Source organism: Cupressus sempervirens, chromosome 5 (genome assembly GCF_028749045.1).
Source record: "Cupressus sempervirens isolate cs-2001-9-10 chromosome 5, ASM2874904v1, whole genome shotgun sequence".
Lineage (NCBI taxonomy): Eukaryota > Viridiplantae > Streptophyta > Pinopsida > Cupressales > Cupressaceae > Cupressus > Cupressus sempervirens.
This window is the reverse complement of record NC_143122.1, coordinates 592,571,541-592,595,752: the sequence shown is the minus strand read 5'-3', so window position 1 is coordinate 592,595,752 and position 24,212 is coordinate 592,571,541. Positions and strand designations below refer to the sequence as shown.

Here is a 24,212-nt window from a genome sequence, read left to right as displayed (position 1 = left end):
TCTCCATTTTGGGCGAATTTAGACTTGGAGCAGCTCCTCTTCCTAGGCGATTTCTTTTGGGAGGCAGATTTCTTGCATTTTTGGGTAATTTTGCTTGCAATCAACCATTTTCAGACCTTGGCGATTTCTCTTGGAGGCAGATTTTTTGCATTTTTGGGCAATTTTGCTTGCAATCAACCATTTTCAGTCCTTGGCAATTTCTTTTGGAGGCAGATTTTTGCATTATTGGGTGTTTTTTTTTTCCTCCTTCTATTAGGGCTGCGATTTATGCCCTAGGTGACTTTGGAGGGCAAATTGGAGACTTCCCATGCTTAGGCGAGTTGATTTGAAGGCAGAACTTTCCACTCTTAGCATTTTTTGAGGGCAGACCTGATTTTTGTGCCATAGGCAATCTATGATGGAGGTCTGATTTTCTCCATTTGGGGACTGTATTTTTCACATCAGAATTAGGCGACTTTATTTGGAAGGAGATACATGAGGAAAGTCTGATTTTTGTGGACAAATGGTGGACAGTTTCAAGTATTTAAATTTCTGATTTGCAAGAGAATTTGAAATTCTCAAAGTCTGATCCTAAATTCCAAAAGAGTCAAGATCCAGCTATTGGTTGAAGTAACTTTTAATCATTTAGAGTTGAAAGGGGTCCTTAAGTTGACTTCCTTCTTTCATTCTAGTCTAAGGATTGCCTCCCTTGGTTCTGCTTGTCTAATTGTCCACCACTTTACCATCCCGTAATAAGGCGACGAGATGGAGGATGTTAGTACAAACAAAAATCCTAAGGGGACAAACACTAAGAAAGACAGAGGATATGATGCCCAAAACACCTTTCTTCTCGAAAATGAAGCGAATAACCGACACCAATATCGGTACAGTAAACATGATACAGGTAAAGATTCCAAAAAGAGGACCCAACTATTGGTAAAGGCAATTTCAAATCATTTAGAGTTGAAAGGGGTCCGTAAGCGGATTTCTCTCTTTCATTCTTGTCTAGACATTGTCTCCCTTGGTTCTTGCATTCATTATCCACCACTTCACCATCCTATCATAGGTTGACAAGTTGGTAGAAGTTAGTGCAAGCAAGAACCCTAAGGGAACAAACACTAAGAAAGACAAAGAGGATATGATGCCCAAAACAACTTTCTTCTCGAAAAACAACTTTCTTCTCGAAAATGAGGAGCATAACCAATACCGATGTCGGAACAGTAAAAATGCTACAGGTGAAGGGCAGACTAAAGGAAGGACAATCCCCCTTGGCAAAGAAGAGATACAGAGGGCGGTTGCACATCATAGCCCAGGCGTCGACACTTCCATTACAACCATGATGAGAGACATCGGAGCAGCACTTGATTTTAAAGATATCAAAGAAGAGGACATCAATGAAACAAAGCTTGGATCAAGACTGGTTGAGTTAGGAAAGGTTGCTATCAAGAAGAAACATTTGGGCACCCTTTCCTCTCTCAACACCTTTATTGGATACGCAAAAGAATATGAGAAGGAACATAAGAAGACGCTACAAGCAGCAAGCAGCATGGTGAAATCAGCTAAACTCAAGATGAAATATACACCTTGTCCTCCCATGGAGGATGTCAACGAAAGGCTAGTTAGGTTCATTGCCTTAGCTAAAAGAATGAAAGAAAAAGGGAGATTTATATTAGAAGATCATTTGATGTAAGCCCAAATGGCGATTTCTCTTTCTTCTAGGGTAGGACAAGTGTCTAATTCTGATTGGCCACCATTTTATTGTGTTCTCATTGGTTGCTACTTTTCCACTTTTTTCATTGGTCCATTGATGAGGTGGCGTCTTCTCATAGGCCGATGGGGTGGCAACCCTAATTAGGGTTTCTAGGATTAAATCTGGATCATTGATTTTGCTTTTGATCTCTACCATTGGTTGTAATTTTGGCATCTATAAAAGGCCATTTGGTCTCATTTGTAAGGGTCGAGAAAATTTTTGCATAGGATAATGCCAAAATCGCTTTTTTTCTCATTGTTGTGACTTGCATGGTGATTAAGAGCCTTTGGTATTACTGCATGGCTTCTACTTCCCAATAGTTAGAGTAACATTTGTGAGGGAGTTATGTTGGAGGATTGTTGCCAAGATACTATCAAAATTGTTCTCTATTCATTGGTGTGACTTGCATGGAGGATATACATGATCATTTTGGTGTATTGCATGGTTCTTCTCATCTCTCAAATTAAAGTAGGATTTCATTTCATGTTGTTAGAGTAGAAGTAGATGGCTAATTGTATGGTGATGTTAGTGAATGTTTGATAGGGGATCAATACTAGACCACTAGCATCCTAGCGGCTTGTTGGGAAGCCTTGTGTGGCAAACTAGTTTATTTTTCCTTTAAACCATTGCATCTATGAAGGTGGGGCCGTTCGTTAGCTTTCATTAGATTCGATCCCCGTCCATTTGCTAACCTTTCCATTCATAGGAGTAGGAGTAGAATAGTGAGTAGTTGAAGGAGTAGGAGTAGAATAGCGACTAGTTGGGTAGTCAAATTTCACTCTAAGAAAGTTAGGAAGGTAGAAATCACTAAAACCATTATCACCCCAATCAACATTATCTAGCGCTGCATCCTCCACCATCACCGTCACCATCAACATCATCTAGCATTCACATCGAGCCACCATCTCCATCATCCCACCAAAGCCCAAGACATCCTTGAATGAATAGCCTAAGGCCACCTACGTGATTACCAGCAAATCACATCGATAAAACTGAGTGAGTATCCACGAGTGTAAGAAACATTGGAGTTATTCTCATATCCCATGAGCAATGACTTTTCAAGAGAGGAATTGTATGTTTGATACTCCGTATCGGATATTCAATTGCTAATATGTTATGTAGTGGTACAAAACTTGCATCAACACATTCCTTTATCAAAATTTTGTCATTAGCTCTCAAAAGCATTTTAATTTTCCTTGAGGCACACAACGTGTTGCCTTCATGTAATTGGTCAAGCATTTATTGCTTGTGGCTATTAGTTGAATTACGACTTTGTTGGATAAATTTGGGCCCTATATCTTAAATTGATCTTGACCATCCACAATAATTGAACAATAATAAAAGGCCAAGGCTTCTCATTTGTAACTCATTAAAGATGGAGTAGAGTAGGAGAGACCTATTGAAATTATTGCCATAATGCATTCAAGGTAATTGATAACTCGTTGTTGGTCTTCATGGTGGCTTACTTGTGTTTGTTTGGGGTATTGTATAGTTTCTAAATCCCCTCACTTAAAATAGATTTCATTCCAGGTTGGTTACAAGTAGTGTTCAGTTGAATGGATGAAAATTTGTACGCATCTTTGGTAAACTTGCTTAGACCAAACCACTAGCTACTTACTTATGAGTTTGCCTTGTGTGGCTGAATGACATATTTATAAGCTTTTCTTTGATTATTGTGCACATTGATATGCATCAATGGATGATGTTAATGGAATAGTGATAGTTTGAACATCTGACGTCTACCTTAGTAGATCATACTAGCTTGGTAGATGTCAATGGCTAAACTCAATATTATTCCTTGTATTCTAGGAGTAGAATAGCTTTCTGAACCCTTTCCATTTGTAGTTTTTTGGGTGGGAAGTAGTTGAAGTAGTTGACATCCATTGTATGAACAGCAAAAATTCATTTGTGATACCAACCATATCACATCATTACAATTGAGAGAAAGTTCACAACTAAAAGGAAACTTGGGGTTGTCTCATTTGATCACACAATCCATAAACATTGTTTAGCATATGAACTTCCTTATAAGATTTAATATTTGGTATTTCATCCTGGAACATTATGTGTTTTGTCCTACATGTTGTAGTGGCACAAGAATCACATCAACAGTACTATGTTAACATGTTTGGGGCATATGTAGTGATGTTGTTTTTTAAATTAATATAATAAAGAAATGACCCTTATCCCTTATTTTTCAAAAGAAAAAACATATTCCTATCATATGCATGGCTGTTGAGGTCTACACTGGCTCGTGTATAATGATCACGCTTCATGGTCACAGTGACAGAGCTTTGACCTCATCACCGTCAACATAGTGAATGTATCCATTGGTTCACTTCGTGTAGTCCCTACCCACACTAAAGCCAACACACTTGTGTAAGCATATCATTAGGGGTTATGAATATGACTGTACTGTGACTCTTCCCCATCAAATCCATACAAGGAAAACCCATCAAGGTGAAGAGATGAAGCAAGGAAGTTCATTACAGGCACAAAGACGTATCATCTACCATATGATAAAATTTTAGTTTCCACAACCTCCTGGTACTTTCAGTGTTTTGTAGTATCCTCCCCTTGTTTCCCAAATAAAGAAACTTGCAAGCTACTTTATGATATCAATTAATTTGCTTAATAAATCAACATAGCATTTTTGTCAAACACTTGGCACACATACTACAATATATAGGAAAATTTGAAACTTCTTATTTGCTAATTAAATATTGATTTTTGCCATGTAAATTTGCTCATACAATTGTTTAACATGTTGCGACAAATATCAGTCTCGTATTCAACAACTACAATGCAAAAGTATAAAAATTTGACAGAAGAAACCTGGAATTAGCTGCTATAGTATTTTTGCAGATGTAGTTGGCAACCTTCCAAACCCCCAAATCAGCAAGAATAAACAATAAACTTGTTGCAAATACTATTCACGCACTGTAGCAAAATCACTATTCATGCGCACTGTAGCAAACACCATTCACGCGCATTGTAGCAAAATATTATTCATCCGTATTGTAGCAAAACAATAAATGAAACCCAGTGTGTTTGGAAACACCGTTAATCCTCTGACTGTGTCTTTCAACAGCGAAGAGAATGCTAGCAAAGAGGGATTCCGTTCTCCAAGCCCGATAATCACATATCCAGCAACATAACATTAATCTTCATCCAAGCATACTAGAAAGAAGCTCTTCCATTTCTTTTATAGTGTTCTCACAAGAGCTCAATTCTTCGTTTTCTCAATGTGGGATAAAACATAACTCCCTTTATGTAACTTATGTCTGCAGTGTGTTATAAAATAAAGGGGACTTTTTTAATTTAAATATTTCCCACAAACTATAGTCTATGCATTAATAAAGTTAAATATTTAAATTTAACTTTATAAAATAGCTTTATCAATGCATAACAAATCTTATCAATGATAAATAAGTCTTCTTGTCGATTTTAAACAATTACCATCAACATACTGCTGCCACTGGATGTCCGACCATGTCCAAGATGACTTACTATAAATAGTAAGTATGCCCAAAGTTGCCTCAAAACCCCTCAGAAAGACCTGCAACTGAAACTAACAAGGCCAAATGGCCTCTAAGTCCCTTTAATGTCCTGGTTAGCCTACGGAACCGTGGGGAAATAGGCTAATGACAACATCATGCTATGAATGCTAAAAAGGGGACATTACAGTCCGCCCTTCCCAAAATTGCTTGTCCTCAAGCAATTTCAACTTTGGATGCTATAATATTAGCTCATTTTCCCAAGTAGCATCCTCCACTGGTAGATTCCTCCACTTGACCAAGTACTCCTTGATGATCCGCCTGCGAAGCACCCTCTCCTTGGAGTCAAGTATAGCCTCGAGAACCAAGATAAGCTTCCCCTCATCATCAAGAGGTGGCAATACTACTGAAGGCACCACATTGTGGCCTAATGCCTTCTTAAGGCATGACACATGGAACACATTATGCACTTTACTGTCTGCAAGCAACTCCAACTCATAAGCTACTTCGTCCACTCTCCTGATTACTTTGAATGGTCCATAGTAGCATGGTTTCAATTTCTCCGCTCCACTCTTCTTGAGAGAGGACTGTCTATACGGCTGTAACATGAGGTACACCATGTCTCCTACCCCGAAAGACCTCTCAACCCTGTGCTGATCAGCATATTGCTTCTGCTGATTTTGTGTCTTTTGCAAATTTTCCTTCAAGGATCGCATAATGTCCTGACACTCCTACAAAATATCCTTGGCCTTAGGCACCCTACTGTCCCCAAATAACAAATCCAGAAAATTAGGAGCATCATACCCGTACAGTGCCATGAAAGGGGACATTTGAATAGACATATGCAAAGACGTATTATAGCAGTACTCCCCTAGGTGTAGCCACTTCACCCAAGCCTTCTGCTCTCCTGCAATGTAGTTTCGAAGGTACCCCTCAACCCATTTATTCACTATCTCTATCTGCCCATCAGTTTGGGGGTGGTAACTGGTACTCAGAGTTAGCTCTGTTCCACACAACCTGAACAACTCCTACCAAAAGTGGCTCATAAACCTACTGTCCCTGTCGCTAACTATGCTCCGCGGCATCCCATGTAATCTAAATACCTCTCGAAAGAATAGCTCTGCTGTCTGTACTACTGAATATGTGGACGAAATCGCAAAGAAATGTGCAAATTTCGTCAATCTGTCTACCACAACAAAAATACAATCCCGACCCTATGCCTTTGGAAGGCCTGTGATAAAATCCATGGAAATGCTATCCCACTTCTTCTCTGGTATAGGTAGGGGCTATAGTAAACCGCCTAGAAAGGAATGTTCCTGTTTGTTCTGTTAACACACTGGGCACTCCCTAACGAACTGTAGCACTTCTGACTTAAGCCCCTTCCAAGTGAAGCGCTCTCTCACTTGCCGATATGTCTTAAAGAATCCTGGATGTCCTGCTAATGGTGAATCATGAAATGCTCTCAACATCTTTTGCTTCATGGCAGACACAGGTACCATATAAATCCTTCCCTTGTAAATGATCAAATCATTTACAACAATGTATCGACTATCCTGAATAGCTCCTTCAATAACACTAGATGCCCAACTATCCTTGGCATACTCTGCCAAGATCAACTCTCTCCGATCATCCATGACTATCCCAACAACAAGTAAACGAGGCCTTCTGGATAAAGCATCTGCAACAATATTTTTCTTCCCTTTGACATAGACTATGTCAAAATCATAAGCCTGTAACTTACCCATTTCTGTTGCCTGTCATTAAGATCCTTCTGTCCAAGGAAATGTTTCAAGCTGTTATGATCTATTTTTACTGTGAATCGGCTCCCTGCTAAGTATTGCCTGAACTTAGCTAGCACGTGCATGATTGCTACCATTTCTTTGTCATAGATGCTGTAAGTTCTCTCAACACCTCGTAATTTTCTGCTCTCATATGCAATGGGATGTTTGTCTTGCATGAGGACAGCTCCTACGCCCTCTCCTGAGGCATCACACTACAGCTCAAAAGGCCTGGTGAAATCTGGAATGGCTAAAACAGGACATGTACTCATCAGCTCCTTGAACCTATCAAAACAATCCTGAGCCCTCTCTGACCACTTGAAACTGTCTCTCCGTGTCAAATCTGTAAGTGGTGCTGGTATCTGTGAAAATCCCTTCACAAATCTGCAGTAGAACCCGCAAAGCCCAAGAAATCCCTTGAGTTGTGAAGTGTTCCTCGGCGGTGGCCAATCCAGAATGGCCCTAATCTTGTCTGGGTCAACCCGAACACTTCCTGCACTAATAATATGCCTTAGATAGAGCAACTCTGTCATCCCGAACTTGCATTTACTCATCTTGGCATATAATGACTCCCTCTCTACAATGCTGAGCACTGCATCAATATGTTTCAAATGTTCCTCCCAAGTACAGCCGTATATCAGTATATCATCAAAAAAAAATCAACACAAACTTCCTCAACTAATCTCTGAATACTCTATTCATACAGGACTGGAAAGTGGCGGGGGCATTAGTCAACCCAAAGGGCATGACTAAAAACTCAAAATGTCCGTAGTGGCATCTAAAAGTTGTCTTCTCCACATCCACCTCTCTAACTCGTATCTGGTGGTAGCCGGATCTCAAATCAATCTTCGAGAAGTAGCATACACCGTGCAATTCATCAATAAGCTCATCGATGCGCGGGATAGGGTATCGGTTCTTGATTGTCTTCTTGTTTAGCTCCCTATAATCAATGCACATCCTCATTGTACCATCCTTCTTCACCAATACCACTGAAGAAGCGAAAGGACTCTTGCTTGGCTATATGTGCCCCATGTCAATCAACTCCTTGATTGCCTTTTCTATTTCATCCTTATATCTCTTTGGATGGCAGTAAGGTGTGATGATGACTGGCTTAGCCCCTTCCTCTAACTCAATAACATGCTCGATTCCCCTATCCGGGGGTCTCCTTGGAGGTATCTCACCAAACACCTTAGTATGTTTGGTTATTAGTTCCTATACATCAGGTGGATACTTTTGTTCATGCTGCTTTGTCATCTCAGGCATTGCTCTGAACTCTGCTGCCCACTGTACCTAATCATGTCTAAAGAAACTCTGCATCCGCTTGAGTGACACCACTCGAAGTCTCCCATCTGACAAACCTCTAAGCACTATCTTCTTACCATTTGCCTCAAACCTCATTTCCATTTTCTGGAGGTTAAATGTGAACTCTTTCAGAGACTTCATCCAGTTCATCCCAAGCACCATATCCTGATCACCAATGTTGACCACAAAGAAATCTCCCGTCATGTCATAATCTCCCAAACGAAGCTGCAAGTTGGAGATTTTCTTGGTACAGTTGATTTTGAAGCCATTGGCAACCATCACCTTAAATCCCCTATGCTCCTCTGTATGTAGCCCTCTACATGACACAAACTTCTCATCAATGAAGTTATGTGTTGCCCCTGTATCAATGAGTGCCACAAATCTCTATCCATCCAAAGTTCCCCTAACTCTGAAAATGACGGCCTCCTATATACTGGACAACTAAGCTATCGTGCTATCACTGCGTGCTTCCTCATGTGAAGAATTATCATCATCTGATTCTAATTCTGATGACTGCTCTGAATCTCCATCCACTGACTCTTCGGCTGAAAAGTACTCCATCTGCTTAGCTTTTGCTTTCAATGGACACTTATGTGACAAATCCCAAGGCTCCCTACAATGAAAACAAAGCTTCTTCTTCCTAAGATCATTAAGTGTCTCATTGTCCAACCTCTTACTGTCCTCCTTAGGTGGTTGAGCCTCTCTATGGAAAGGTTCCATGTCCTTATCTTTCCTCGAAAGAAAACTCTTTGCCTGAAATTTATTTTTAGAAGCTAAAGAGAAATCCATATCACGAGCTTTCTTAATGGCTTCCTACAAAGTGGGAGGTTTGAGAGCTTTAATCCACCCTCTCAACGAATCAGCTAACCCATCCATAAATAGAACCAATATCCTCCGTTCAGATACATTTGTTACTAACACTGCAAGTTTCTGAAACTCTGAAATGTATGTTTCCAATGATCCCCATTGTTTAAGCTGAGCTAACTCCTTGAAATGGAGTTCTGGATCCTTCCTATCAAAACGTTCAATCAGTCTCTCCGTAAACTCCACATATGAGGTAAAGTGTGCATGACCCATAGTGACCATACCATGATGCCACTACTCGTGTGCTAACCCATCCAGGTGAATTGCTGCATACTTAATAGCTTCTTCCTCAGGCATATGGTTCAATTAAAAGTATGTGTCAAGCTTTTGAACCCAAGCTCTTGCTGTAGACTTCCCCGAGCCATCATAATACGGTAACTGAAGTTTCCCTACTTTCTTCCGTAGCTCATAGCTCTGGTTCCTGTCATGTCCACGTGGCATATGCTTCATCTGCACATCCATATACTCCCTAAAGGTAATTGCAACAATAAAATCTGGACCTTTGGCTTCCCAATCTCTCCTCAACTGGTCCTGTATATCAGTGATCTGGGGCTCTGGTACGGGCTGCTCTAGAGCTCTAGGAGGAAATGTGGGAATCATGGGCCTCAAACTCACTGTCCTAGTTTGCTGGGGTGCATGACCGAAATTGTTCCCAAGTTGTTCGCCTCCATTATGTGTCTCATCCTGATTATTACCATTCTTATTATTACCATTCTGATTATTTCCTCCATCCACATTAGCATTCAACCCCATTTGACGAGCCATCATCTGCATCATAAGCTCCAATCTCTGACTTTGTTCGTGTGATCTCTGCTTTGCTAATCGCTATCCCTGTGCCAAGGTGTCTAATAACTGTAAGAATCTTTCCTCTCCCTGATCTAGACTGGCATTCCCGCCTCTGCCTAATCCTGTAATCCTGTCATTTCGGTCACCCATATTGCTGTCTTGATCAAAGAATACCTCTCCTGTGTTTGTATGACTGGATTCTATGTCCACCTGCACGAATGAACTAGATTGTTCACTCTGTAGGTCTGAAATCCTATTTTGTCTTGCTCTGGTATTGCAAAAACTATAAGGCCCCTATCGCATGCTCAAACATAAATGTTCTAATTTTAGTGTTTTGACATTTCGTCAAACACTTTCCCCTCTATCCGGTTGTTCCAAATTCCCTATAAGACCTCCACAGGATGGCAGGACTTATAGCTCTGATACCACTGTAGTATCCTCCCCTTGTTTTCCAAATAAAGAAACTCGCAAGCTACTTTATGATATCAATTAATTTGCTTAATAACTCAACATAGCATTTTTGTCAAACACTTGGCACACATACTACAATATATAGGAAAATCTGAAACTTCTTATTTGCTAATTAAATATTGATTTTTGCCATGTAAATTTGCTCATACAATTGTTTAACATGTTGTGACAAATATCAATCTCGTATTCAACAACTACAATGCAAAAGTATAAAAATTTGACAGAAGAAACCTGGAATTAGCTGCTGTAGTATTTTTGCAGATGTAGTTGGCAGCCTTCCAAACCCCCAAATCAGCAAGAATAAACAATAAACTTGTTGCAAATACTGTTCACGCACTGTAGCAAATTCACTATTCATGCGCACTGTAGCAAACACTATTCACACGCACTATAGCAAAACACTATTCATCCGCACTGTAGCAAAACACTATTCACGCACACTATAGCAAAACACTACTCATCCGTACTGTAACAAAACACTAAATGAAACCCAGTGTGTTTGGAAACACCGTTAATCCTCCTGACTATGTCTTTCAACAGCGAAGAGAATGCTAGCAAAGAGGGATTCCGTCCTCCAAGCCCGATAATCACATATCCAGCAACATAACATTAATCTTCATCCAAGCATACTAAAAAGAAGCTCTTCCATTTCTTTTATAGTGTTCTCACAAGAGCTCAATCCTTCGTTTTCTCAATGTGGGATAAAACATAACTCCTTTTATGTAACTTATGTCTCCAGTGTGTTATAAAATAAAAGGGACACTTTTAATTTAAATATTTCCCACAAACTATAATCTATGCATTAATAAAGTTAAATATTTAAATTTAACTTTATAAAATAGCTTTATCAATGCATAACAAATCTTATCAATGATAAATAAGTCTTCTTGTCGATTTTAAAAATTACCATCGACATACTACTGCCACTGGATGTCCGACCATGTCCAAGATGACTTACTATAAATAATAAGTATGCCCAAAGTTGCCTCAAAACCCCTCAGAAAGACCTGCAACTGAAACTATCTAGGCCAAATGGCCTCTAAGTCCCTTTAATGTCCTGGTTAGCCTACGGGACCGTGGGGAAATAGGCTAACGACAACATCATGCTATGAATGCTAAGAAGGGGACATTACATGTTTCTTATCATCATATGCACTTATTCAAATTATCAAAATCAGCCTTCGTGTATATTAGATTTTTGGACAAAATGTACCTACCTGATACATATTCCAGCTGTCAACAGTTTGCATCACACTTATACCCTATTTCAATGATACCAACTTTATTTGTTTTATTATCCCCAAAGTCACATATGCTTCCCAATCAACTAGCCACCACATAATGTTCATAGAAGTTGGCCCCTGTAGTTCTTCTCCCTGGAAAAAGTTTTAATCTTGGACAACTTTTACTGGCAGTGCAATATGAGCGAAATCCTGCTGAATTGTTCAATCTCTGTTAACTTTCACTGGCTGTCTGATGCAGGAATTTAGCTGATTTAGTTGATTCAAAACTGCTTGAACATGAAAGAAATACATACTGAGACATAATTTTAATTTACCAAGGCTCATAAGGCAAAAGGCAAGAAGTAATTACAAAACATGAATATAAATTTCAACGATGTGGGGAAGAGAGCGTTTTCCTTATTTTTGGAAAGACAAAAGATAATTAAATCAAAAACATCCCTTTCTTGCAATCATAACTACTATTAAGATGAGAAAAATGAAGATATATTTTATAAGTCAGGTCAACAAACCTCAATGAGAAAAGATTGGCTTGAGCAGCATGAGCAGCAGCCTTAACCAGAGACGTTTTAGAGCATCCTGGAGGGCCATGTAAGAGAACTCCACGGGGAGGAGGGAGCCCTAGTCTTGCAAATGCAGCTGCATGTTTAATAGGCCACTCCACAGCTTGCCGAAGCTTCTTCTGTTTGTGACAGATGTCAGACATTAAGAACACAAATTGCATAGCTCAGAGAGATAACTGCACACCCCACAACAAACAATGACCTCAAAAACTAACCTTAACATCATGCAATCCTCCAATGTCCTCCCATAAGACCTTTGGCACTTCAGCAACAACACCTCGAACTATGCTTGGACCAACCTTCGACTTTGCAATCTCCCAGTCTTCCATTGTTATACAAGGCAAATCTCCTTCTCCACTAACTGAAAACTTCCGGAGTGCAGCCATTGCAGCCTCACGGCATAAAGCTTCCAAATCAGCACCGACATAACCATTACAAGATGAAGCTATAGCATCAAGGTTGACATTTTCATCTAGAGGGAGATTCCTTGCATGTAGCTGTGACATAAGTAACCAAACATAATATAGCTACTGCATCTCAGTTTTCTTCCATGAAAAAATAATCAATGAATAGCTAAATTGAAATTACTTAAATCACAAAGGGTAACTATTCATTGATATCAAGATAATTTTGGTTCCAAATTAAGATTAGAATACACAACATGAGGTTGCTTTGGTCAAAACTGTGCATTGCCGCACAAAAAAAACACCGAATAACAAGCATAATCCACATATCTTATTCTGTTCATAAACTGAATTACCTATAAGTGAGTGCATTAAGTTTATTGGGTTATGACGAGCACTCTTAGTTATTCGCAGCTAAAATGCTGGAGAGGAAGATTAATATTTCAATTCAGTTCAGGCATTTGATCAACCCCAAAGCAGCCACAATAAGCATACATTGAATAGCTGACACGGTATACAAGACATAAAACAATCAATTTGTTACATGCCAAAAGGTCCCATTCAAATGTCTCAAGAAGTCAGCAAGTAGGTTCAATTGGCTTCTTGCTTGATCTCACAAAAAATTGTTTACCTAAATTAACAGGGACCGGGCAAATGTAGTTGTTCAAATCAACTGGAAGCCTATAAATTCTTTGCTAGATTACCATGCACCTTGAAGACATGGCTAATCTGTCAGCCATTCAGACCCAAAAGTTGCTTCTACAAGAATCCCTGACCATCTCACCTCAATTGTGAACTGTTACATGAGAATGTGAATAAAAAATGCAAGCCTTTATAAACATCCTCTTATCATAATTAGATTTTGTGCGGAATCAAGCTTTGTGTGTTTGGCAAGTACTAGAGAAAGACTTCCATAGAATTTACCTTTTGTACCTCTATCAATTAATCAATTACAAATTCTATTGGAGGTTTTTTAATCCAATTTCAAGGTGGATTAATGGACAAGCTCCGAATTAGAAACTAATCTAGAGGATTGTGGAATAAGATAATGAAACCTTAACAAAAGAAAATGCACTTTGGTATACAAAGAAGACTTTGAAATGTAAATGTAATGAAGCGAACAAGATATGTATGATGACATGTATGCAGCAAAGTTGTTGGTTGGTTCTTCTCCACCTATACCTTGAACAGTGCAAGTATTTATACAAAGGGCCTAGAAGCTAAAATTTTAGCAATATCCTATCAAGTATCATAGATTTATGGTGCACTTTAGGAGTTGACATGGTTGTGCCAGCGTCAAGCTCATATGATGTCAGTTGTAGATAAAAATTGTATCTTATGTGTGTGTGTGTACCAATATGGAGCGTAATTGTTGCATCCTATGTTATTGATATTGTAGTATTGTACAATTGATTTTCTTACTATATTGAGTTTTAAAAACGTGAACTGAAAACAGACATGCATGAAAAAGTGCATATATTTCTGAAATTGCCCCATTTGTAAATAGATGTCTTTCCAATTGGCTCCCCACTTTTGAGAAGATATAAGAATTTGTGGAGAGTAGTTTAACACAAGAGTTTAAAATCATTTCCATTTTCGGAGCAAATCTAATAGAGTAAAGATTAGAATTACACTTCACAAATCTAAAGGCAAGATCATGGCAATTATATGAGGAATATTGGAGATTAAAATTCAGATTTATATGCAGAAATATTTAAGAGCTTATTGCAGACTTATGAGAAAAAATATTGCAAATTTATGAGCAGTTAATAATGCAGATATTTTATAAGTCATGAGAAGTAGACTTGAGTAATCATCATTCTATTCATTTGGAGGTTGGTGCCTCCTAATTGAAGAGACTAGGAGGTTGGAGCCGCTCAATAAAGGAGATTGGTGCCTCTTATTGAGCTGATGCTCAGTGGTGTCTCCAACAGGTTGATACCTTCTAATCATCAAGAGGATATTGGTGTCTCTTGTGGGTTGGTGCCTATAAAATTCCTAAGAAAGTTTCATATTTAGAAAATATTTTTCCATGGTTTTCTTCCATGAATGTTTCTGAGTAAAAAGTGTCTTTAATGCATGTGGATTTTTGTGTTGTCTAATTGTTCCATAATTCACTATTAATATTGTGAAAAATCATTGTGGAGTTTAAGTTTTAAATGAGCAAATATGTTTCCATGGTTTTCTCTCATAAAGGTTTCTAATAAAAAAAGAGTCCCTAATGTATGTGGATTTTTGTGTTGCGTAATTGTTGCATACTTCACTATTAATATTGTAGAATTGATTTTCTTGCAATACTGAGTTTTAGAAAGTAAAAATAAACTTTGTAATGTCCCAATTTTTTTTCACCCTCCTTAGTATCAATGTTTCTAGTAGGGTTGGCCTATTATTTGTTTCCTATAGGCCTGCAAATTACATTGGGGATCCATTCAAGGGCTTATGGAGAGATATCAGGGCTTTTGAGCTAGTTTGGCCAGATTCAAATAGTCTCCTAGACTTTAGCAGGAATCCAATTTTTTTAGGGACGAATTAGGATTTGGCAAGGACAAACCTAGAGACCTCCAGGATCAGCCTGGGGACTTCTAGAACAGTTCCTATTTTTTAGGGTAGTTCTTAAATTTTAGGAAGGGACTATCAGCTCACACTGGTCACACATCATTAGTGGACAAAGGGCATCAATCATATCTCACATCATGTAATGTCCCCCTTTAGGATTAGCCTATTATTGTGATCCTCGTAGGCTAATATGGTGGTTAGAGGGTTTTATTAGGGATTGGCACTTTATGATGGGGCATAATTTCATATTATAATATTATAATTAAGTGAAAATGTAAGAATATCTTTGTTTACCGCATAGATTAATGCACACAGATAATGAACAAGAGCAACAACAACAGTACTCTTGTATTCGCATATCCAAGAGATTACATACAGAACATAAGATCAGATCAGATGATTTACAATGCACCCAAATAGGTTATAAATACTTTCCACCGAACCTTCCCGAAGGGGTCCGTCGGCTACAAAACAATCCTAATCTACCCGTTGGCTACCAAATACACAATTTGCAATTGCAAAACCCAGTCGGCTACAAAATCTTTACCGATGACATCAACCCGTTGGCTACACAATCTTTACCGACAACATTAAACCGTCGGCCACACAATTTCTACCGACGACAATCTTTTATCCCACATTGGACAGAAAAGTAAGTGACTTCCCACAAGGAAAGAATAAAAGGGCATAAGAGGTTCTTTTCTTATCATCCGATTATTGTCATTTACATTTGATGAGTTGTGTGGAGCCAAGGGTTTCAACATTTGCCACTAGAGAATGGAGTTCTTTTCTGTGCCTCCATTTGAGCTAGTGAAATAACCAGTGAATTTGGTATTGGGAGGACATCATACAAGTGTTCTATTTAAGCATATTGGAGAAAGATCCTTTAAGGGGCTGCAGTTGTTGGTGAAGACAAATCAGTATTTTCATTGTGTCAAATTTGTGGCCTAGGGCCAGATTCCTGGAGTAAGATTAAAGGAATAAGTTGGATATTGCTATAGTATTGCTGCTACAATAACTTGCTACAATATCGTTGCTACAATAATGCTGCCACAATAACTTGCTACAATCTCATTGCTATAGTAATTTGCTACAATATGGTTGCTTGCTACAGGAACTCACTACAGTAAAAATCTAGATTTTCTTGAGCAATTTTCCAAGTTCCTATCTTTTTCATTTGTATTGCATGGAGGATAGATTTGAATATTTTAGGGCATGTGTAAGAATTTAGAAATCATTTGTAATCTAATTTATATCAAAGTTTTATAGTCAATTATTGATGTAGGTGCATATTTTCTCATTTATAGTCAATGTTTTATGTTTCAAAAAAATACATAAACATTTGTTGTTGGTTGTTTGGAGTTTTGCAAGCGTATCAATTAAAGTTTGGCATATATGTGTGCAAAGTGTTTGACGAAATTCTCAGGTTTTCCATTTGAAAATAAAAATCAGAATTGCACGGGATATTACAGTAGTATCAAAGCTTGCTTGCAAAGTGTTTGACGAAATGTCAAACAACTGAATTAGAGAAGAATTTGGTGTTTGACAAAGTTATGACTGGTTTGGGTTATTACAAATCATGGTTCGGATGAGCAAGCAACAAATAATTTGCAAATAAATTTAAATATTTCCTATGTTTGCCTTAATAAATTAATAATAGAAGCAATTACTATAATCCCTTTATAATAAAATAAGTGGCTGTAATATCCTGAGTGAATTTGGACTAAACATTTCTAAATCAAAATTGAGGCAAACTGTCACACTTTATTATGAATGTTTGATTTATGTAGTTTTGGATTCCCAAAACTGAATTGTTTACGGAGGACTAATTTAAAACACACGATTTGAGTTGCAACTTGTTATTACGAAGATACTACTGATAATCAGAATTTGCAGTTCCTTTGTAATCGGATTAAACCTACTCAATCAACCAGTAGTATAAAGACATGGAAATCAAGATCAAAAATCAACTTTAGACAACAATCACCAGCAATATTGCATACACAAGATATATCGTAACAGTAGTAAATATGAGAATGAGTCCTTTCACAATGAAAGTTTCCGAGGACGTTGTTCAACAAAAAGAAATATGGTGCACAATTACAGAACCTAGATATAGACGCCAGCTTGAAGGACATCTGGAATGAGTCAATATGCAATGGAAACGGAATCAACTTTCTCAAGTTTTGTTTTGGGCGACCCACGCCCAGCAGCATGCACAGGATCAGCTAGGCTCAATGGCATGGCACAGTATATAACTCAAATATTGACACCAATGTTAAAAGCCCCCACAAATGTCAATTCATCCTAAAGGATCCATTTTAAACGCTCCTTGAAGTGCTTCCATAGACCACAATAGGAACTTTGGCATGTTGTGGTTCCTCCCACAACTCTAAACACAAATCGACAATGATCCTCCAGTCATGGTGAGGCTTGCTCAGCCCGTTGACACTAAACAACTCTCACCACCATATCTTTCATAGAAACAAACCACGATATCTGCAGAGGCTCCTCTTACTAGAATATTTAGAATCAAACATACACAACCATTTTCAAGCTACCAAAATCTCAGTTAAAACAATGGTGAACTCCCATGTAAGATCTCAGAGTCTATTTGGGGCTACATCCAAACAAATTCCAAGGTTTGCATCTTGGAAATCTTGCAGTCACAGAGATGACATTCAAAGTTTGTAACCCCAAAATGTTTTCTCCACAATTTCCATTCCATCTTCTTCCTCTTGTCTCCCCTAGCATATTTGTCCTCCAAGAATGGAATACAAGGCATCACCCATAATCTCAACATGCACAGTTTCGTACAGGAGATGCTACAAACATAAGTTGCACTTTCACAAATAATTGTCACTGCCAGCATAGTGTCCAGAAAATAATATATGACTGGTCCACATAATTAATATAGTCCTTGCCACCTTGCATGATTGGGGCACATAATATAGACTCTAAATTGCTGATTAATTATGACACCAATGGAGAAAGAAATTCTATATTTAACCCCCACGTGATCCCATTTTTTATTGAAAACCTCAGTCTATCGAGATGCAAAAATAGGCTAAGTACATGCTTCGATGGTTACTTCATGGAAGGAAACATGAGAATCCTCCCTTCACCGGATTTCTTGCCCACAAGCATTAGAATAGCTGGGTGCTATAATATATGCTTGCCCTACCAACTTGCATCCTCAATGAGTAACTCTTGTCATTGCACCAGAAACTTTCTATTTGGGTTGTTCCTTAGTTGTCTCTCTCTTCCAAATTTCCAATGCTTTTGTTTTCCAATTTCCCTTCCCCATCCAAAGGGGGCACTCCTGCTGAACTCATGAGATGCTGACCAATAGCCTTCTTGAGGCATGAAATATGGAAAACATTGCAAATCCTACTGAAATCTGGTAACTCTAGCTGTTAAGCTACCTCTCCTATCCTTCTCACCACCTTATAGGGTCCATAAAATCTAGGCTCAAGTTTCTATGAACTGCTCCTTTTTTATGAACTCTATTGTCCTTCATTTTGTAATCACAAAATGGAAGCAACACTACGAAACTTTGATGTTAAAAGTTTCCAATTTCTCTAAGTTGATTCACTATATGATTCGTGAAAGTTGTTCAATTAATTTTTCCTAATTCATATTGTGAATCCTTTATTGAACATTCTCGTCAACTTACCTCAATTTTTGAAAGCTTGATTAAAATTATCAAATCTAGTAGCATATGCTTGATTTTTGAGGCCTTCAAAGTCCTTTATGTGTTTTAGTGTGTCTATTTCATTGTTTTGGTCCTTTTGTTTCCTTCATTCTATTGCTTTTGGTCACACGCTCGTTTTCAGCAATCTTAAGACTTAATCCGGGTTGTCAATCAAAAGATATTAATGTTTAAGTGGATGTGTTATCAAACTTTTAAACTCTCATTGCATATTTTAAACTTTAAATCTTTTAAGTGTGTTTATGTTGCACTCTTTGATGTTTTTAACCCTAGTTACTAGATTCGTGCTCGGGAGGCTAGATTCGGGTCTGGGTGCAATCCAGATTCAAATTTGTGGTCGGACTCCTATAGATTCGAGCAGGATCCTTGTTTTACACTATGGATACATCTAGATCTGCAAACCCACAAATTTGGACGGATCCACAATGTGAAACAAACATCCTGCCCGAATCGGCAATAATCCAGCATGCACAAATCCAACATGAATCCACGCAAATTCTTAAGGATCCAGTGTGAATCCTCAAGGGTTGAGTACGAATCCACAAGGATCCATTGGCAGACCAAGGTTTTAAGTGAGTCCAACTTATTTAATATGACTTTTTTACTATTTTTATGGCCTCCTAACCCTAAAACGACCCTTTTATTTGCTCGCTAGTTTGCTCTCTCATTGTGTATTTCTCTTTTTTTTTTTGTATATGTAATGCATATATATATTTTTATATACATATGTATATACACACATGAATCCATATGAATCATAATGGGAATATCTTTTTCATGGAGCCAATTCATGTGCCTAAATTGGCAACATATTTTTTAACTTAAAGTCACTTTTGAATGTGTTACTTAGTTATAAAGTTGCACTTTTTGATCTTGAGTTCAATCACTTACATTATCAAGTGCACTTTTAGAACCTATTTACACATTACACATGCACTTTAAAACTTAATCACATAAGTAAAATGTGCACTTTTTCAACCCATTTACACATTAAACATGAACTTTTATATACAATGTGTAATAGACCCAAAAAAGTGTGATTTCACTTGAGTGAAACAATTAGACATGTGCAAAATACAAACCAAGTGAAAAAGCAAGTTAAAACAAGTCAATAACATATGCATGCAAGTGAATATGCAAATGCATATGAAAAGCGTGATTTGCTATCATTAAAATATGCAAATGAAGTTGAATAGCATGATTTGGCTTCAAATGCTCTCATTTCAAGTGTCAATCCCACTTCTTGAAGCACATTGCATATTACATCAATTTTCCCTTTATATGCAATATGCAAATGAACTCCAAAACCACAATTTTGCTTGTTTTCATGTAAAACAAATTGTCTTTCCAAATCCGTTTTTGTAGGGCATTATTTTGCATTGAAAAGCACATGTAATCGCACTTATAAAGTTATATTGCATATGCATTTTTAAAACACAAAGGCAACCTAATTTGTCATGCAATATGCAATCCACTTTGAAAAACATCATTTGCCTTTTGGCTGCTCACTTTCATGCAAAAGAAAATTACCTCCAAAAGTGCAATTGGCATAAATAACTAAAAGAGGCATGTAAATCACACCCAAAACCATGATATGCATAAGGTGAATATAACATATGCAATGCATAAATTGCCTCCAAAAGAGTGATTTGTTTCTTGTTTGCATAAGGTTGCCAGTATCATGTAAGTCACACCTAAAACTGCGATCAACATCTACGTGCATTTTAGCTTGCCAATGCAACGTGCAAAGAGCCCCAAAAAGTGTGATTTGCACTTGGGTGTTTCACATGCATGGCTTTTAAATATGCAAAGAGCCTCAAAAAGAGCAACTTGCACATAGGGATTTTACATGCAATATGCAAAGAGCCTCAAAAAGTGCAATTTGCACTTGGGCATTTTATATACAATATGCAATGAGCCTCCAAAAGTGCAATTTTGGGCTGGGAATGAAAGAAATTTAAAAGTTCTTCTTGCAATATGCAAATGCATTTGGAAAGGAAAAAGAAAGATGGTTCCTCTACCTCAAAACTAGACAAAGAACTAAAACTGAAAATCAAAAGAGGAAAGGGTATTTTTCAAACATCTCATTCTTCTACAATTTATGTACCTGCTATCCCCATTTCGAAGGTAAACATTTCAGCAATGCCTATCTCTTCTACGGCCCCTCTTGCAGTCACAGCAGAACAATGTGAGAACTTGGAAAGTGTTTTTGAGAGTTTCTCTTGTTTTTCGGCTCTCACAAAGGGACAAGTTTCCCAACTTGATAGCTTGGTCGTCAGGTTTGAAATGTTCATGGAAGAGTCATCTCAAAAAATATCTATTACACCAACGGTGCAGACAAATGCATGCATAATGGTGACAGAAATACAATCAAGATCAATGTCAACAATTGCAAGCATTCCAGTGTCCACCGAGGAAGATCTCAGCTTGCCAACATGGTTAAGCAATGTTATTGTAAAGAGGAGAATGATAGAACTCCCCCCAAGATGATCTCTTTCCTAAGAAAAATAAATCAAAGCTCCCAATACAGAAAGCCAAGACTATCTTACGAATTCTTGTTAATTCTAAGAATGTTAACGATGTTGAGATTGCAAAACCCTTGGTAGACAAGCCACCAAAAGAACTTCATGCTTCAAATTAAAAGTTCACAAAAATTGAACTTGTTAAACAGTTGTAGTTGGGATGTCAGAGAGACGCTAACGATGCAATTTCTACTTTGTCTGGACATAATAAACTCTGGCAAAGGAAGAATCAACTCAAGCTTGAGAATACTCATCTTTACGAGATCATTCGTCGGCACTCTTCAAAATCTACAGTCACCACATCTCATTCTGAGCAGATGAACAGGAAAGCTGAAGCATTGAAGGGTTGTTCAAGAAAATCAGCATTAAAGGAGTTTAGACCATAATCGATGCACACAAAGTCCTTGGATGCCTTAGAGGTATTGTCCCCAAGCTCAAAGATGCACACTCTTCCTTCAACCAAGAACTAAGAATCTTGGACAAAGACTTGAGCATTTGGAATAAAATGCCAAAAAGGGACTTGGATGTTTTAAACACATGTGAAATCATCCCATCCCTAGATATATTTCAAGAATATCAGGGCCCTGTGGTCAACAAAGGACTAGTAATAGAGGGGTTGGTGACAAACGTACAAGAAGCCCTCAGAAGCTGCAACATTGTCAAGATTGACATGGTGGATGAGCTAGATTAGATGGGATGCAAGATGTTTACCGAGGATAATAATCTGATCGCAAAGCAAACCATAACCTCAAATTTTATAATTAAAATCAACACAAAATTTGCAATGGCATGAATAAATTTTCAACCTATAAATTTTTGGCGAATAATCTATGACAATTAACCAAAGAGAATCAAGAGACCATCAAAACATGCAACACCATGGTTATCAAAGTGAATGCAGTGGCACGACATGTAGGAACCCCCAATCCTACGATCATCCACAATCGCATCGCCAAGTACAAAGCATTTGCTAATGACCTATAGGATTGATTCGACAGTTTCAACATTTTCTTCATTTTGCTTAAGTTTTTTTTTCAACTTTCTCTTTGTAGTTCAGAAGACATGTTGCATGTAATTGACTTGCATGCAATCGAATTACACATGCCTTCAGCAATTTAATCGAATAAGTCTTCTTAACTATTTGACTTAGTCAAGGTGGTTGAGTTCCTCCCACCTTTTTCTTCTTTTTTCTTTCATTCCTTTGTCTATATAAGGGAGTGTCTTACATTGTAAAAATCAACTTTTTATATGTAAGAAAATTCTGCAGAAGTTGTGCGAGTATAACTATGATTTATTTGTGCAAGTTTCAAAGAGAAGTGAATAAAACAAGCAATTTGTTTCAAAGTTGTGTCTGGGAACAATTGTGGTAGTGTCAACTGTAAGTTGTGTCTACAATTTGTATTGCTTTCTTGAATTCATACAAACTTGTTTATATTCAAGGCCTAAATAAAACAGCCACTTTCAATATGTGTGTAGGGATAACTTGGAAATTTAGAATTTAGAAATCATTGTTTGTCAAAGTTTGTGTACTCAATTTGTGGTGGTGGAATAATATTTAGAAATCACTATTTGTAGAAATTAGTTTGCTCCATTTGTGTTGGTGGAATTCGAATTACAAATTAATCATTTGTGGAAGTTTGTGTGCTCCATTAGTAGAAACTCATCTTTTAAGGATTTCGTAGGAGTCTGTGAGCTCCCTATTTGTCCTCATAGCTTCGAAACCAGACATAGATCTAAATCAGTATGCTTGCAATCAATTTGTGAGTTGATTTGAGTTTATTGGTATTACTGTTCCAATTCAAGATAAAGCGATAGTTGGAGATTCATGGTCCCCATGGCTTGTTTTCTGAGTAGTTGGATTGTTTCCTGAATAAAGAGGAAACAATATTAGTAACACCCTATTTAAGATTCTCTAAACTTCTTGCTTACCTTGAATTGATCCAAGTAATAGTGAGAAGGAACCTTCCCTTTAAGATAGGAGAGACTTTGTCTCACACAATGTGGCTGGAATCCCTATTTTGTAACAAAAGTTCTAAAACCCATGAGTTGCAAAATATGTGCCCAACAAACTCTACCAGTAGGGTTAAAGACATAGAAACACCATATCCCCAACATGGAAAGATCTCTCAGTCTTGCGGTCATCAGCATATTCTTTTATTGATTATGAGCTCATTGCATATTCTCCCCGAAAAACGCGAGGATCTCTTGTTGTTCATGTAGCCAATCTTTTGCCAAGTGGGTCCTACTATCAGACAGAGCCAAATTTGTGCAATGGAATGGATCATAACCAAATAGGCTCTAAAAGGAGTCATGCCAATGGTATGTGACATGTTGAACTCTAGCAATGTTCACCCAAATATAATCACTTGACCCATGTCCGCTGCTGCCCTGAGACATAATTGCAAAGATGGCCCTTTAACCATTTATTTACTACCTTTGTTTGTCCATTCGTCTAAGGATGGTAACTAGTACTAGGAGTCAATTATGTCCCTACTAGTCTAAACAACTCCTGCTAGAATATGTTGAGGAACATGTTATCCCTATCAACAATGATCTTAGGTAGACCATGTAATATAAAAACCTCTTTATAGAGCAACTCCACCACCAGTGAGGCTGTCCAATCGGCTTCAATAGCATAAAAGTGAGCATATTTAGTCAATCTGTCAACCACCACAAATATGTTGTCCTTACCCTACACTTGAGGAAGACCTGTGATAAAATCCATGAATATACTCTCTCATTTCTGCTCGGGAACTAGTGAGGGTGCAACGACCCAAATGGATACAC

At 37.9% G+C, this 24,212-nt stretch overlaps 1 protein-coding gene across 1 annotated transcript in view; it reads right to left on the bottom strand.

The window, feature by feature from the left end:
- The window catches only part of CDC48B (cell division cycle 48B), a 150,902-nt gene that overhangs the window by 33,901 nt on the left and 92,789 nt on the right, over nucleotides 1-24,212 (bottom strand). The window contains exons 8-9 of the mRNA XM_089832002.1: nucleotides 12,447-12,728; nucleotides 12,181-12,350 (exon numbers count right to left, since the gene is read on the bottom strand). Of these exons, the coding sequence (XP_089688128.1) occupies nucleotides 12,181-12,350; nucleotides 12,447-12,728 (452 nt within the window). The remainder of the gene's footprint in view (nucleotides 1-12,180; nucleotides 12,351-12,446; nucleotides 12,729-24,212) is intronic.